Source organism: Theropithecus gelada, chromosome 13 (genome assembly GCF_003255815.1).
Source record: "Theropithecus gelada isolate Dixy chromosome 13, Tgel_1.0, whole genome shotgun sequence".
NCBI lineage: Eukaryota > Metazoa > Chordata > Mammalia > Primates > Cercopithecidae > Theropithecus > Theropithecus gelada.
Window position 1 is genome coordinate 49,317,610 of NC_037681.1, and position 15,794 is coordinate 49,333,403.

The 15,794-nt window shown below is 39.0% G+C and overlaps 1 protein-coding gene across 1 annotated transcript in view; it reads left to right on the forward strand.

Moving 5' to 3' along the window:
- The window catches only part of WDR43 (WD repeat domain 43), a 56,664-nt gene that overhangs the window by 35,607 nt on the left and 5,263 nt on the right, over positions 1-15,794 (forward strand). Inside the window, exons 11-16 of the mRNA XM_025354795.1 lie at positions 1,358-1,489; positions 8,340-8,426; positions 9,729-9,760; positions 11,375-11,438; positions 14,329-14,442; positions 15,177-15,246. Coding sequence (XP_025210580.1) covers positions 1,358-1,489; positions 8,340-8,426; positions 9,729-9,760; positions 11,375-11,438; positions 14,329-14,442; positions 15,177-15,246 — 499 coding nt within the window. The remainder of the gene's footprint in view (positions 1-1,357; positions 1,490-8,339; positions 8,427-9,728; positions 9,761-11,374; positions 11,439-14,328; positions 14,443-15,176; positions 15,247-15,794) is intronic.

Here is a 15,794-nt window from a genome sequence, read left to right on the forward strand (position 1 = left end):
CTTCTTAATTTCCCCATGTCCTTTTTAATATTTTTTGTGTTAGGATAAACCAAGCACATCTGTTTTGCTCTGTTAGTCATAGAACACATTTCTTTTTGACTTAGTTACCAAGAGGCTGACAGAACATGTAAGACTTGATTTGGTCAGGAATCAGTTCTATACAATTGAGGGTGTTTGTTGTTGTTTTTGTTTGTTTTTTGGAGATGGGGTCTCGTTCTGTCACCCAGACTGGGGTGCAGTGGTTTGATCTCAGCTCACTGCAACCTCTGCCTCCTGGGCTCAAGTAATCCTCCCACCTCAGCCTCTCAAGTGGCTGGGACCATAGGTGCATGGCTTATTGTTTTGTAGAGACAGGGTTTTGCCATGTTGCCCAGGCTGGTCTTGAACACCTGGGCTCAAGTGTTCCGCCTGCCTCAGTCTCCCAGAGTGCTGGGATTATAGGTGAGAGCCACCACACCGAGAGCACAGTTGAGTTTTTGTATAGCAAATTGCATCATGTTTATTTACACATAACTGTTAAGTATTTATCAAGGACACTTAGTTGTAGTATAGCATATTCTAGCTAATAAATCATTTGGAGCTCACCGTTAAAAATAGGAAGACATTGGCCGGGCGCGGTGGCTCAAGCCTGTAATCCCAGCACTTTGGGAGGCCGAGACGGGCGGATCACGAGGTCAGGAGATCGAGACCATCCCAACATGGGCTAACATGGTGAAACCCCGTCTCCACTAAAAAATACAAAAAACTAGCCGGGCGAGGTGGCGGGCGCCTGTAGTCCCAGCTACTCTGGAGGCTGAGGCAGGAGAATGGCGTGAACCTGGGAGGCGGAGCTTGCAGTGAGCTGAGATTTGGCCACTGCACTCCAGCCTGGGCGACAGAGCGAGACTCCGTCTCAAACAAAAAAAAAAAAAAAAAAAGGAAGACATTTTTTACAAATTGTTTTGGAAACATAACGGTCTTTATGCCCTTGTAATAATATTTTGTTTCCTCCTGCAGATCTGAGGGTGACACCAAGGGGTAGTTGTAGTGGGGCAAGCTTCTCTGAGAATAGGTCTTAAGTCTTGGGTTTTAGAATCAGATGCCAGGTCCTTGCCTCTTCTGAAGGATTTTTATGAATGAACATTTTCAAACCATGTGCTTCTTGGGCCGTTGTTTTTTTCACTAGAATCTGGAAGCTTGGATTGCAGATGTTTCACCTGTCTCCAACATTGGCATTATGGTAGTGAGGTTCTCTTGGAATAAGAATGAGCATATTAGTGTTTTCCAGGGTTGAGGTGTAAATCCTGTTTTCTTTTTTGTCTCCAAACTTCTTTAAGTCTCCTCTGGTAACACATTAACAATCCTTTCTGTTCTGTAGGTTAGCATTGAAGAACGCCTGGGAGCAATGGATATAGACACACCCAAAAAAGGAAAGGATGACCTCCAGACGAATAGCTTTCCAGTTCTTCTTACCCAGGGCTTAGAAAGTAACGATTTTGAAATGCTAAATGTAAGTATGTAGCAATTTTTAACTAAATTAACGTGGTTAATATTTCTTAGAAAATGATTGACATAGCACATTCACAGCTGTGAGCCATCATGTTACAGAGCCATTTGGAATGTAATGTTTTATGAGTTTAGTCAAACATGTATCACTTGGTGGCATTATACAGACAGTCACCAACCTACAAAGGGATTGCATTGAGTTATTTTGAACTTGGAATGCATTTTCTCATAGAAATACTGTTCTGAATTATTAGGTTATTAGGCTTTAGTTCATAAAAGCCTTTATAAACATAGTGTAGCTGAATGATAATACTCAGCATTCTAGATCACAATTTATATTTTTTTCTGTAGGAAAATGCGTTCCTGAGTTTTTACTCTGGATTCCAGAAACTTATTTCCCCCTGGCCGTGAGAGGGGGCAGTGAGGTGGAACCTTGGCAATGGGTAGGAGGTTTGGGGGAAAATTCAAGAGGGTTGGGGGTTATGTTGTAAAATATGTAGAGGTAAAATTACTAGAAACTTTGTATAAAGGGAGGCATTTTTGATTTCTGTGTAAGTTGGTGACTGCTTGTATGAAGTTACTCAGTTTGATTCTCGTAAATTCTACAGTTTGACAGCATTCTATCTAGAACATTTAAGTGAAAACTGGTTGGATTCAAGTACTGCCTGATCAGATTAAAGCAGTTTACATTTGCTAATGCGTTTATTCTTAATGACTCAGAGCAGTGTTACGATTTCACTGAATGTCAATGTGACTTTAATCCATAACCTATGAGTAGTGTGTCTGATTTTACTTGATCTGTTTTTTTAGGGTACATTGATCCTAAAATTACTTTTAAAATAGTTTGTGAATGTATTGTGGAGGTAGACTTTAGTTTACCATGGCATAGAAACCTGGGTGAAGATTTGGTGAAAAATCTGCAGAAAACAATTGACAGTGTTTTTGAAACGGAATATAACTTAACTGCCCTCATTGCCTACTAATTATGCTTTGAAACCTTCCTCAGTAGGTGCAAATGAATCGAGTACAAATTTTTGCTTTTTCTTATTAAGAAACAGTTCAAAACATTTAGAATAGTACAGTGGACCATCACGAACTCATTACCTAGTTTCAAAAATTATCAATACTAGCCAATCAACTGTTGATTTGTTGATAGTCTCACTTGTCTCCCCAAGTTATGGTGAAGCAAGTCTCAAATGATTACATACATTTTATCCATAAATATGCCCCATTCAACTTAAAACATCCTTTTAAAAAATAACCATAATCCATTGTTGCACCTCAAAAAAGTAATTCTTTAAAAATTGTCAAATATTAGTGTTTATATTTTCCTGATTGTCTCAAAGTTTTTTTTTTAAGTTTTGCTTTATTTATTTATTTTTGAGACAGTCTTGCTCTGTAGCCCAGGCTGGAGTGCAGTGGCACGATCTCAGCTCACTGCTTTCTCTGCATCCCGGGTCCTGGTTCAAGCAATTCTCCTGCCTCAGCTTCCCAAGTTGCTAGGATTATAGGTGCATGACACCATGCCCAGCTAATTTTTGTATTTTTAGTAGAGACGGGGTTTTACCATGTTGGCCAGGCTGGTCTTGAACTCCTGACCTCGTGATCCACCCGCCTTGGCCTCTCAAAGTGCTGGGGTTACAGGCATGAGCCACTGTGCCAGCCTATTTTTGCTTTCTGTAAAACAAGATTTCAACAGAGTCTACACTGTGTTTAGTTGGTATGCCCCTTCTGTGTCTTGCAATTTATTTTTTTGGAGAAGTTAGGTTATTTGCGCAGTAGAGAGTTCCATGTTCAGTATTTTGCATACTGCATCATTGTGGTATCATTTAACACATTGCTTTGTCTATCTTATTCTCTATATAGGTTAGATCTAGAAGCTTGGCAATCTAGATCTAGATCTGGTTAGATCTATAAGCTAGAAGAGATTCAGTTTAAAATCATTTTTGGCAAGAACATTTCAAAGATGTTAATGTGTAACTTTCATTAAGTGTTATAGGTTGTTGAAAGGAAAAGTAAAATGCTGTTTATGAAAACACTTCTTCAATTTTATAGGTTACTTAGGTAGAAATAATAGAGAAGTGGTTGAATGATGAAAAATTGTGTGCTTGAAAAGTATAGAGCATAAAATACACATGCCCCTCTGCTTTTTTTTTTTTTAATGAGACAAGGGTCTCACTCTGTCACCTAGGCTGGAAGGGCAGTGGTGCAATTGTAGCTCACTACATGAAATCCTGGGCTCAAGTGATCCTCCCACCTCAGCCTCCCGAGTATCTGGGACTGCAGGCACGCACTACCATAGCTAGTTAATTTTTAACATTTTTTTGATAGAGACAGGGTCTGCTGTGTTGCTTAGGTTGGTTTCAAAGTCTTGTTCTCAAGTAATCCTCCTGCCTTAGCTTCACAAAGTGCTGGCATAAAATAACCCTTTCAGAAAATTTTTATTCTGTTGATTGATTGATGGATTGTCACCCAGGCTGGAGTGCAGTGGTGCAATTTTAGCTCACTGCAACCTCTACCTCCCAGGTTCAAGTGATTCTCCTGCCTCAGCCTCCTAAGTAGCTGAGATTATGGGTGTGTGCCACCACACCCGGCTAATTTTGTATTTTTAGTAGAGACGAGGCTTCACCACATTTGCCAGGATGGTCTCAAACTCCTGATCTCAGGTCACCTGCCCCTCTTGGCCTCCCAGAATGCTGGGATTACAGGCGTGAGCCACTGCTCCCAGCCAAGTAAACCCTATTTTAAAAAAGAAAAGAATGGATGTTCTTATAATGTATTACCTAGGAGATTATGCATTTGTACATTCTGTACTCTAATAAAGAAAGAGGGAAGTAACATTTTTCCTTCTAAAAAAGTTTTCCCCCTTCTCAAAAGCTGCCTTATGAGGATACATAGTTGTGAGGATATTAAAAATAAGAACAAAAGAAGAATGTGAGCAGTGATAGGGGTACAACATGGGTGCTTCCAAGAGGTTAATACTGTCTGTCATAGAAAACCTGGCATTAACATTAATGACATTTGGAAGGTGGAATTGTAACTCAATGAATTAGTCTGTAGCTTATGCAAAAAGAGAAGCGTATTTATGTAATTCATGGCACCCATAGGAGATATTTTTAAATATTTTAAAAAGCATTTAAGTTAAATATTTTTTAAAAGTTTCATTTATAGTAGTACCAAAAAATACCTAGGGTATATCTAAAACAGATAACTGTCTCTACACTGAAAATTATAACAGTTGAGAGAAGTTAATGAAGACTTAAGTAAATAGAGGTCTAAGCCCTGTTCATGGGTTAGAATATTCTGTATTTTAAGGGTCAAGAATTCTCCCCAAATTTGTCTATATATTTAATCCATTCTCAATTAAAATTCCAGCAGTCCTTGTCAGCCACCTTCATAGAAATTGACAAACCTATCCTAAAATTTATGTGGAAATGCAAAGGACATGGAATAACCAAAGAAATGGTAAAATAAAGAACAAGTTGGAGGAATCACCCAGTTGATTTCAAAATAAAGCTATAGTAGTCAAGATAGTTTAATATTGGTGAAAAAATAAATATAGATTAAGGGGCCAAAACAGAGTCCAGAAATAGACCACATACAATTGGAAAAAATGGATCTCAGTTTTATCTCACCTTCACAAAATCAATGCAAAATAGACCATAGACTTGACTATAAAACCTAAAACTACAAAACTTCTAGGAAAAAACAGGAGAACATCTTTGTGAACAGGAGTGGAGAAAGATTTCTTAGATACAGCACAAAATGCATGAAATGTTAAAGAAAAAAAATTGGTCATTTGAACCTTATCAAAATTAGAAACTTCTGTTCTTGGAAAAACAGTGTTAGGAGTATAACAAAACAAGCTGAGGGCTGGTAACAAAATATTAGCAACTCAAGTTAGACAAAGGATTTGAATCTGAACTCAAAAGCAATTGGTAAGGGTTTGAACAGACACTTCACAATAGAATTCAAATGGCCAATAAGCACGTGTAAAGGTATTATGCATTATTAATTATCACAGAAAGGCAAATTAAAACCACAATGAAATAAAGCTTGCATACACCCCTTGTAGGTTGATAAAAATGAGACAGACAGACAATAATACCATCTGTTGGTGAGGATGTAGAGCAGCTGAAGTTCAAATATGTTGCGTTGCTGGTGGAAATGTAAATGGTATAACTACTTTGGAAAACAATTAGTTTATTAAAAATTGAGGATATATCCACCATATGATGCAGCCATTCTGCTGCTAGATATTTACCAAGAGAGTAACACACATACGTTCATACAAAGACTTGCTCGTGAATGTTCTTTGTAATGGCCCCAAACTGGAAAGAACACATATGTCTTTTAACAGGTGAATGGAGAAACAAATTGTTTATCTAGCAATATAAGTACTGTGTTATTAATAGACCAGTAGTATGCATGAATCTCAAACTAAGGCTGTGAGAAAGAAGCCAGGCAAAAAGTAATATGAATTCCTATTTATATAAAAATTCTGGAAAAGCAGACCAATATATAGTTCATTAGCTGCCTGGAATGGGCGTGGAAGGAGGGATACATTTAAAGGGACCCAAGGAGACCCGAGGGTGATAACAGTGTTTATTTTTATCATAGTATTTGTTTCATGGGTAAAGACTATGTCAAACTGATCAAGTAGTACCTTTAAATATGTGGTGTTTATTATGCTTCATGTGTACTGCAGTAAAGTTGTAAAAGAAAAATCTTGTCTTCAACACCACCTTTTTAGTAGTTGTAACTATGGCTTGTAGGTTTGTTTCTTTACATATATCCTTGCAGAAATGAATGAGGCTGACTTCTCTGTTTATTATCATTTCACTTAGTTTGGGATAATGTATTTTTATTTGCTTATTTTAAATTAGAAAATCATTACTGTAGAGCCTTGGTCTTTAGTGGGCATGGAAGTATCTAAGAGCTTGTTAAAAATTCTTGTGCCCTACAGTTTGGGATAACTTCTAAATAGCTAGGCCATACTTTTTTGTCTGCACCATTCTGGTTTATACCTCTCATCTTGGTATAATTAATAGTGACTCCTTCCATTCACAGAAGTGTCCCAGTTTGGACAAGAAATTATATGATCATTCTCTATTTAGAGCACTTGTGGTTTTCACAAACCTCCTGTCTTTGAACCTTCCATTATGTTTCAGTCCTTTCTGGTTTCTCGGTATACATAATGGAGAACAAGTTCAGGGTTCTTTAGGGTTGTATTCATTGACCTGATGCGCTGCCACTCTATTTGGCCATTTAAGACAATGAAGCCTGGTGGTCTGGGTAACCATCTTGTGAAAATTGGAGACCTTTACAAGAGCATGTTGTATATCAAAAGATAATTTGTAGACTAGTTCATGCAGAATGTTTCCTATAGCCTCTAGATCATTGGAACTTTGTGCTGTTATTTATAATGAAGAGATGGTTTGAGGAGTATTTAGTGTCATCAAGCACCTCTTGAATTGTTAAAGTTAATATCAGCATAGTTTGTTTTGAATCTTGTATTCTGGTTATTTGAAAATGAAAATTTAGGTTAAGATGATTAAATCAGTATAGTCTATCCCTCAGTTCTTCAGTAATGATGTATAAAATGTTTTATTTCTTTTGCATAAGAAACAAACTATATAATTGTGTCAGTGATAGTTTTTAAATAGTACTTGATGGTTTTAGAAGGGCTTAGTGTAAAGATAGCTTTACAAGCAAATTAAATCCATAGGGAATTCTGAAAAAATATTTTAGGAACTGTTAAAGTAGGTTGGAAACCAGGCATGGTGGCTCATGCCTGTAATCCTTATATTTTGGGAGTCTGAGGCAGGAGCTTTGCTTGAGCCCAGGAGTTTGAGACCAGCCTGGGCAACATAATGAAACCCCAGCCCTACAAAATAAAAATTTAAAAACTAGCTAGGCATAGTGGTGTGCCTAGCTACTCAAGAGGCCGAGGCAGGAGGATCCCTTGAGCCTGGGAGGTCGAAGCTGCAGTGAGCTGTGATCATGTCAGTGCACTCCAGCCCAGACAGCAGAATGAGGACCCTGTTTCAAATAAATACATTAATAGGTTGGAAACTAACTTTCTCTATTTTTGCCTTTCGGTGCCACTGCTGTTTGTATTCTGAGCACATTTATAGCAACAACCATCACCAAAAAATACATACACCATTAGAAAGACTCTCTGGGACTAAACTCTTTCAAAAGGACCCTAATTTTCACCTTCTACTTCTATAAAGCATGTGGGGCTTGAAGAAGGTGAACAACCTGCCCCAGAAGATGTGCTTCTAAGGGGCAGGACCAGAACTGATCTGCTCTGTGTCCTTTGCTGTAACCCAGTGTGGAGACTGGGTCTCTACCATAGACGTACCCTTAAAGGATTTTGATTCAAGCTCTCATTATGTCATCTTTTGATTGGCGTAAAATTTTACCAAAAATTTGACACCTAATTTAAAAGGATTTCTTGCTTTCTGAGTAATTTTACTGTTTTGCTCACTCTAGGGGGGTTACAGCTCAAATTTCATAAAATGGAGGTTTGGGAACATCTCTAAAGTGGCATATGTCTGTATTCAAATGTCTAGAGATGTTTTAATAAAACACAAAGAAGTAAAATTACTTCAGTAATGAAGTAAATTTACTGATACCCAAAGACTGTGCTTGTCTGTTAACCACAGGACATAATATAACATACTCCATTCAGTCCCTCCAACCTTTATTTTTGCTGAATTCTGTTTATAGTTTATTGCCTTGGTCTTAAATGATGTAAAGAATTCATTTTTACAGATTTTTTTTTTTTTCCTGTAGTGTCCTTGGTTTGTGAGTATGCTCATCTTAATAATCCTTTTATTTTCTCACAGAAAGTACTTCAAACTAGGAATGTAAACCTTATAAAGAAGACTGTATTAAGGATGCCCCTGCATACTGTTATTCCATTGTTACAAGAGGTAACTGACTGCTTTTTTCATTTTAGCATCCTAATGCCATGAGTTAAATGGAAAATTCAGTAGTTAGAGAAATGGATTTGTAATACGTCAGGACAGATGGCATTTAGAGTGAATAATGGATGAAATAAAGTACTTTAGACAAAAAAAAAGTGAAATGATTAATTCCTGGGGCAGTGAAAGGAAATGTCATTGGCAGTTTTACCTTTATTCTGCTAATGGCTGTTGTGTGTCTGTTTACCTGGAGGCACTTGGAACTTGTGGCACAGAATGCTGTTTGTACGGGATATTATCTACATGGGAATAATTGTTGTAAACACCCCAACATAAAGCTCCCAAATTCTCATTTTGGTTTTTTCCCATTATGTCCTGTGAGGTACCTTAACCTAACACCGAAACCGTTTTTATATGTGTTGATTTTCTTAATCACAGATGGGTTGTTAATCTCTGTGACTGGCAATATGGAATTGGAGGTGGGAGGACTGCTTGAGCCCAGGAGTTTAAGACCGTAATGCGCTATAATTGTACCTCTGAATAGCCACTACATTCTAGCCTGGGCAACATAGCAAGACCCCCTCACTTTTTTTTAAAAGTATGCATAATTTCACTGAAACTTGCCCTACAAGAGTGGGTATAAATTTTTAAAAATTAGGCCTAAAAATAGAGTGTATTCTTTGTCATTAGAAATTATACTTGGATTCCATTTGTCTAACATGCTGCTGAAGTATTTTGCAAGTATAGTTATAGTATTAACATGTGGACTGGTGTACTGTTATTGGTGGGGAAAACTGTGTACCTAAAAAAGCAGCGTCTTGTATAGAAAAGGGTGATCATATGTTTTTGTAATACTACCTACTATAAAAATTTGCCTAACCTTGATTTTTTTCTTTGTATTTTAAAAATTGAGATATAATTCACATAGCATAAAATTTAACTCTTTTAAAGTATACATTTTAGTGTTTTTCAGTATGTTTGCAAGTTATGCAATTGTCACCCCAAAAAGAAATCCTGTATCTATTAGCAGTCACTCTCCATTCTTCCTTCTCCCAGTTCCTGGCAATCACTAAGCTATTTTCTGCCTGTGGATTTGCCAGTTCTGGACATTCCTTCATATAAGTCCTATCCTAGACTTTTATCAGCTAATTACTCTGATTTTGGGAATGTCTTTGTAGACTATATTATGCTGGTTTAAAATAGATTACTTATTAGAATAATAATTTCACAGTATTGTCATTGTGTCATAGGAATTGACAGCATTGGTTGCGTCTGAAGTGCTGTTGTTAATAGTGTTTTTTTCTCCCTTAGCTTACAAAGAGGTTACAAGGACATCCTAATAGGTAAGATTAAACAGGTGACTTAAAAACAGTGTTGTCTGACAGCATGAAATTAAATATTAGGTGGTTCTGATTTCTAACTAATAAAACATTTTTTTTTTTTCTTTTTTTTTTTTGAGATGGAGTCTTGCTCTGTCGCCCAGGCTGGAGTGCAGTGGTGTGATCTCGGCTCACTGCAAGCTCTGCCTCCCGGGTTCATGCAGTTCTTCTGCCTCAGCCTCCCGAGTAGCTGGGACTACAGGTGCCCGGCACCGCTCCCGGCTAATTTTTTGTATTTTTAGTAGAGACAGGGTTTCACTGTGTTAGCCAGGATGGTCTCGATCTCCTGACCTCGTGATCCGCCCGCCTCGGCCTCACAAGTGCTGGGATTACAGGTGTGAGCCACCACGCCTGGCCAGTAAAACTCTTTAAATGTCACATATTAACCCCCTATCACCTCCCTTATTTTAAGTTGAATGATTCTTATTCTTAGTGTTTTATTATAGTTTTCTTTTGGAGAATGCCTAAATAGATATTTTAGCTTTATTAGCAGGTCATTTAAATGATTAGTCTTATTTAATAACTTAGTGTTGATGTCACAAAATAGCTGCTTATAGTACCTGCCGAACCTCTGATAGCTGCTTAAGACTCTGTAAAAATATATTTTAGCTAAAAGACTAAATACTGTGTCTTTTTTTTGATAATCTGATCAAACATTTAAATAAGATGACATCTTAAAGATCCTAAGCTTATAGTATATTATCATCAGTATCTAGATAGTAAAATATGTAGGTTTTCTTATAAAAAATTTTTTTCTCATGGGCTGCATAACCCTTCCGAGCTCACAAAGGAGGAAAACTAAATAATTCATTAATTGTGACTGTTTTTTGCACACTTTTGGTCTGTATTTGCCTTTTAATGTTAATAGAGGACTGCTGTTCCTGACAGAATAGGTTTTTATGTTTATCGTTAACATAAAATGCAAAACCAGTTGAACTCAATTTGGATGAAGATTACTGCCCTCATATCAGTTAATTATGAAGCAAAGCATGGCTTTTATTTATTTATTTATTTATTTTTTGAGACAGAGTCTCACTCTGTCACCTAGCCTAGAGTGCAGTGGCGCGATCTCGGCTCACTGCAAGCTCTGCCTGCTAGGTTCACGCCATTCTCCTGCCTCAGCCTCCCGAGTAGCTGGGACTACAGGCACCTGCCACCATGCCCGGCTAATTTTTTTGTGTTTTTAGTAGAGACGGGGTTTCATCATGTTAGCCATGATGGTCTTGATCTCCTGACCTTGTGATCCACCCACCTTGGCTTCCCAAAGTGCTGGGATTACAGGCATGAGCCACCGCGCCCGACCTTATTCTTGAACTGTTGTAGAGGAAGGGGTTTTTGTCCTGTTCTCTGATGTGGCCCCCAATCCCTGCCCAAGATCTATGACACAGATCTCAGATAATCTGCAAGAGAAAACGGAAAGTGATATATACACAGTGATAATATTTATTATAGTCATCTTCACAGAGCAACATTTATAGATCTTCACTTGTCTGTCTGGGTTTTTGTAATAGCTCAGTTGAATTTACTTTTGAATTTGTGAACATCAGTTTACTTGGGTTTTGTTTTGTTTTTCCCCAGTGCTGTGCTAATGGTTCAGTGGCTAAAATGTGTGTTAACAGTTCATGCATCATACCTGTCCACGGTGAGTCTTTTCAGCTTCAGTTGCCGAGTATGAATAGTTTGGCTTTGATAAGGATTGTAAACTTTGACAAGTATGGCTGAACAAAACCATCCTTTCCCCATCTGTCCTTCAGCCGTTAGATGCTTCCTTTAGAGATTTTGTTTTACTCCAGGTGGAATGACATGAGCCCTTTCATGATGTCACTGCTGTGGCCTTTTATAAATTGGCCTCTCCCTGCTCCCCCGCCCGATTTAAAAATTAGCATGTATTCTATAGAGATCTTTACAAATACAGAAAGGAGAAAAGTTTTATAATGGCGTACTAGAATTTAGATGTTTTTCTATACACACACACACACACACACACACACACACACGGCAAGTTTTAAATGTTTTTATACATGCTAACATGTCTGTCCTGCCTTGCCCCAGGAGGATAAACTGTAGTTAATGGTAACAGTAACATAAATAAATATTTACTACCTGACAATTTGCTGGTGCTTCTGTCAGCTCTTGATTGCCTATGCAAATAGAAGAGGGAAAGCAACATCAGAAAAAAAAAATTTGTATTCATAATATAAGTTGGGTTCTTTGCCACATCATTACATCTGTTATATTTTAAGCTGGAAATGAAAGTATTCAATTCTTTTTCTTTATCTAGTGTTTTACATTAAGTTTTAAGTTTTTAGTGGATAGTTGTAAAAAAATCCTGAATTGTTCTTTAAACTGTAGCTCTTCTTAACACAGTCGCACCCAGCTCTTGCCTTGTCGCAGTCCCTTGTTCTCTGTCACTGGCTCGTTTGCCTTCAGTGGCTTGAATTAGGGAAAACTTGGTTAATCTGCTTTGAGGTCAGTAGTTTGTTCTTTGTGTGTCTGGGGAGAACTCGGTAAGATGCTGGAATGGCGTGGAGACAACAGTAAGGATGGATACTGGGTCTCCCAACCTGTAGGATTCTTGGGAGGTGACCTGGGAGCTCTGGTAAGAGGGTGGCCGAGGGGTATTACAGTTGCATGAACGATCCCAGCAGATGTCGGATCTTAGGAATCTGGATGGCAAATGGGGCAACACTAATGTGGCCTCAGTTACTTGCTTAGAAGTGAGGAGAGACCAGGAGGCCTTGTAGTGAAATCTTTTCTGGAATCAACTCCTGAGGTATAACTATCAGAATAGTCGTGGTGTAACATTCAAGGTCATGGCAGAACAGACCAAAGAATGGTGTAGGGAGGGCCCCTCAGCCCGTAGCAGTTATCGAGGAAACCATGTTTTTCCTCGCTCTTTTCCTTCATTTCTTCCTTCCTTTGCAGATATTTTTAAGTGCTTTCTCTAAGCCAAGGGCTATGCCAGGCATGGGAATTCAGCACTGTACAAAACACTCTGGTCCCCATCTTCTTGGAGCTCATAGTCTGACCAGGGACACAAAAGGGAGGTGATAAATTGGAATGCAGTCACCTTAAACCTTGCTTTACTAATTTTCATGTCTGTCTGCTGTTTAAAGTTAACATTTGAATGAAACACTTATTTACTAAAGCATCAGAAACAGCAGTGCAGGGAAAGGCTAATCAGGGGTAAAGAGTGGGGTCCCTTTTTCTGTAGTGCTACAGGGACAGATGAAAGCATGTCCTGGGGGTAGGGGGTGAGTTGGGGAAGCCAGCATTGTTCTTTTTTTGTTTTTTCTTGAGACGGAGTTTTGCTCTTTTTGCCCAGGCTGGAATGCAATGGCACGATCTTGGTTTACCGCAACCTCTGCCTCCTGGGTTCAAATGATTCTCCTGCCCCAGCCTCCCAAGTAGCTGGGATTACAGGCATGTACCACCACGCCCGCCTAATTTTTGTATTTTTAGTAGAGATGGGGTTTCTCCATGTTGGTCAGGCTGGTCTCGAACTCCCGACCTCAGGTGATCTTCCTGCCTCAGCCTCCCAAAGTGCTGGGATTACGGGTGAGCCACTGCACCCAGCCGCCAGCATTGTTCTTAGAGCCCAGAGATGGGAGGAAAATTAACCAGATGCAGGTGTTTGAAGGCAGTGGGACAGGAAGACCTTTGTTCTGGACTTCCAAATGGCTTCCTTTAAAAAGAGGCATTTATATTTTTCCAGTTGCTTTTTATAGTTGATCTAGGATAGAAAAATTATGGCCATGATGGTTTCCTTTCATAATGTTAAAAATGATCATCTGTGTGAAAGCAGAGAGAGCAAGGGGCCTTTTAAGATTTTATGAGAAAGGCAAATTACCATTGTTTTATTCCTCAACGAACCTGGAGGAGCCAGGCCTTTATCAGTCGTGTTGTGTTCCAAATGTAACAGCAATATTCTCAATACAAAAGACTCCGACGAGAGCAACATGGGAGCAAAAAAGAGAGTGTCCTACTTTCATTTTGTAAGCATGCTTCAGAGGACTCATTAACAGGAAGTATATTTAAAATGCAAAAGGTCAGCTTTGTACTGTGTTCTGCTGGTCTCTGGGAGCTGGGAAAAGGTTTCTCTACCTCTTTGGGCCTTATGGTAAGGGTAGATAATATGTTAGCATCAGAGGGTAAGATTCAGAGGAAAGCCTCTTTAGCCTGGAGGTATGTGGTAGAGGCATTTTTAATTTCCTGTCTACTTTATACTGGATATTGGCCTTATCTGAAATAATTCGATCAATACAGAAAAGTCTCACCTTGCAGTTTCACTCTCTTGCACTTGTATCATTGTTTTTTTATAAGACTATTATTTTTTCCTCTTAGGACATTGAGGGTCTTCTGTGAAAATTCGTGATGTTGTTAGGCTGTGTTGCAAGTAGCCACTGCCACTGGAAGTACTTGTAAGCAGATGTGTGGTGCAGTGGCTAAATACTGAGGCATAGCTGAGCATGATTTGCATGTTTGTCATCTCTAATATGTTAATAGGGCCAAATGATCATTTTTTTCTCTAGTTGCCTGACCTGGTACCCCAGCTGGGGACGCTCTACCAGTTAATGGAAAGCAGAGTCAAAACTTTTCAGAAACTTTCACACCTTCATGGAAAGCTTATTCTTCTGATTACACAAGTGAGTAAATTGTATTGTTCTGGGCTAAAACTTTTGGATATGGTAGGAATGGAGAGAGGAATAGGGATCATTTTGAGACAGGGTCTTGCTCTGTTGCTCAGGCTGCACTGCAGTAGCGTGATCATAGCTCACTGCAGCCTTGCTCAGGTGCCTCCCAAGTAGCTGGGACTACAGGGATGCACCACCATGCCTGGCTAATTTTTAAATTTTTTGTAGAGATGGCATTGCCCAGGCTGGTTTTGAACTCCTAGGCTCAAGGGATCCTCCCACCTTGACGTCCTAAAGTGCTGGAATTACAGGCGTGACCCACCACGCCTGGCTGAGAGCTCCCTGTTTCAATAAGAAATTGGTAAATCAGGATCTAGTCTTTAACTTGGAAAGCTTATCAATTTGACAGTAAGAAAGCTTAGTTGTGCCTATTTCAACTTTTATTCAAATTTTTTTCTCACTGTTGTGTTTCAATTGTTATACAGTTAGTAAGTTACAGGGTATTTATACAGTTAAAATTCTGGCACAGAAAGATATTCTAATCACCTCAGAGTTTTTCAGCTTTACAGAGTAATTCTTTCTCTCTTGTATCTGAAGGATTTTTTTTGCTCTGTATTGTGTGAAAGTCCTCCATTACAGTGGTGGAGGGTGAGTTAGCAACAGTGGGAAGGTTGGGAATGCTGGTGGTTGTGATACTTGGGATATGCTTATACTCTACTTCAGAACAGTACTTCATCTTCTTCCAGGTAACAGCATCAGAGAAAACAAAGGGAGCACCTTCCCCTGGACAGAAGGCAAAGTTGGTGTATGAAGAAGGTAAAGATGGGGGGTATGGGATGGAGTCTAGAATTACAACATTCAGTTTTCAGTGACTGAGTTCTGTTATCTTTGTGGAAACATCAGTGTAAGATCTTCCTTTGGCAAGCCTCCTCTAATTAAAATAGGCAAGTCCATGGCAAAAGTCTGTGGTTGATCAGATAAGAAAAGAAAAGGCACAAGTATAATACAATGACAAAAAGGGCATTAGGTATGGAAGAGATTTTTTCTTTTTTTTTTTTTTTTTAAGACAGGGTCTCAGGCTGTTGCCCAGGTTGTAGTGCAATGGCGTGCTCACAGCTCGCTGCAGCCTCGATCTCCTGGGCTCAGTGCAGTCTTCCTGCCTCAGCCTCCTGAGTAGCTGGGACTGCAGGCGTGCTACCACCATGCCTGGCCAACTTTGAGATTTTTTGTCAAGACAGAGTTTCACTATGTTGCCCAGGCTGGTCTCAAACTCTTGGGCTCAAGTGATCCCAACGTGCTTGGATTACAGGTGTGAGCCACCGTGCCCGGCCAGGTATGGAAAAGATTTAAATAGAAGAACACTA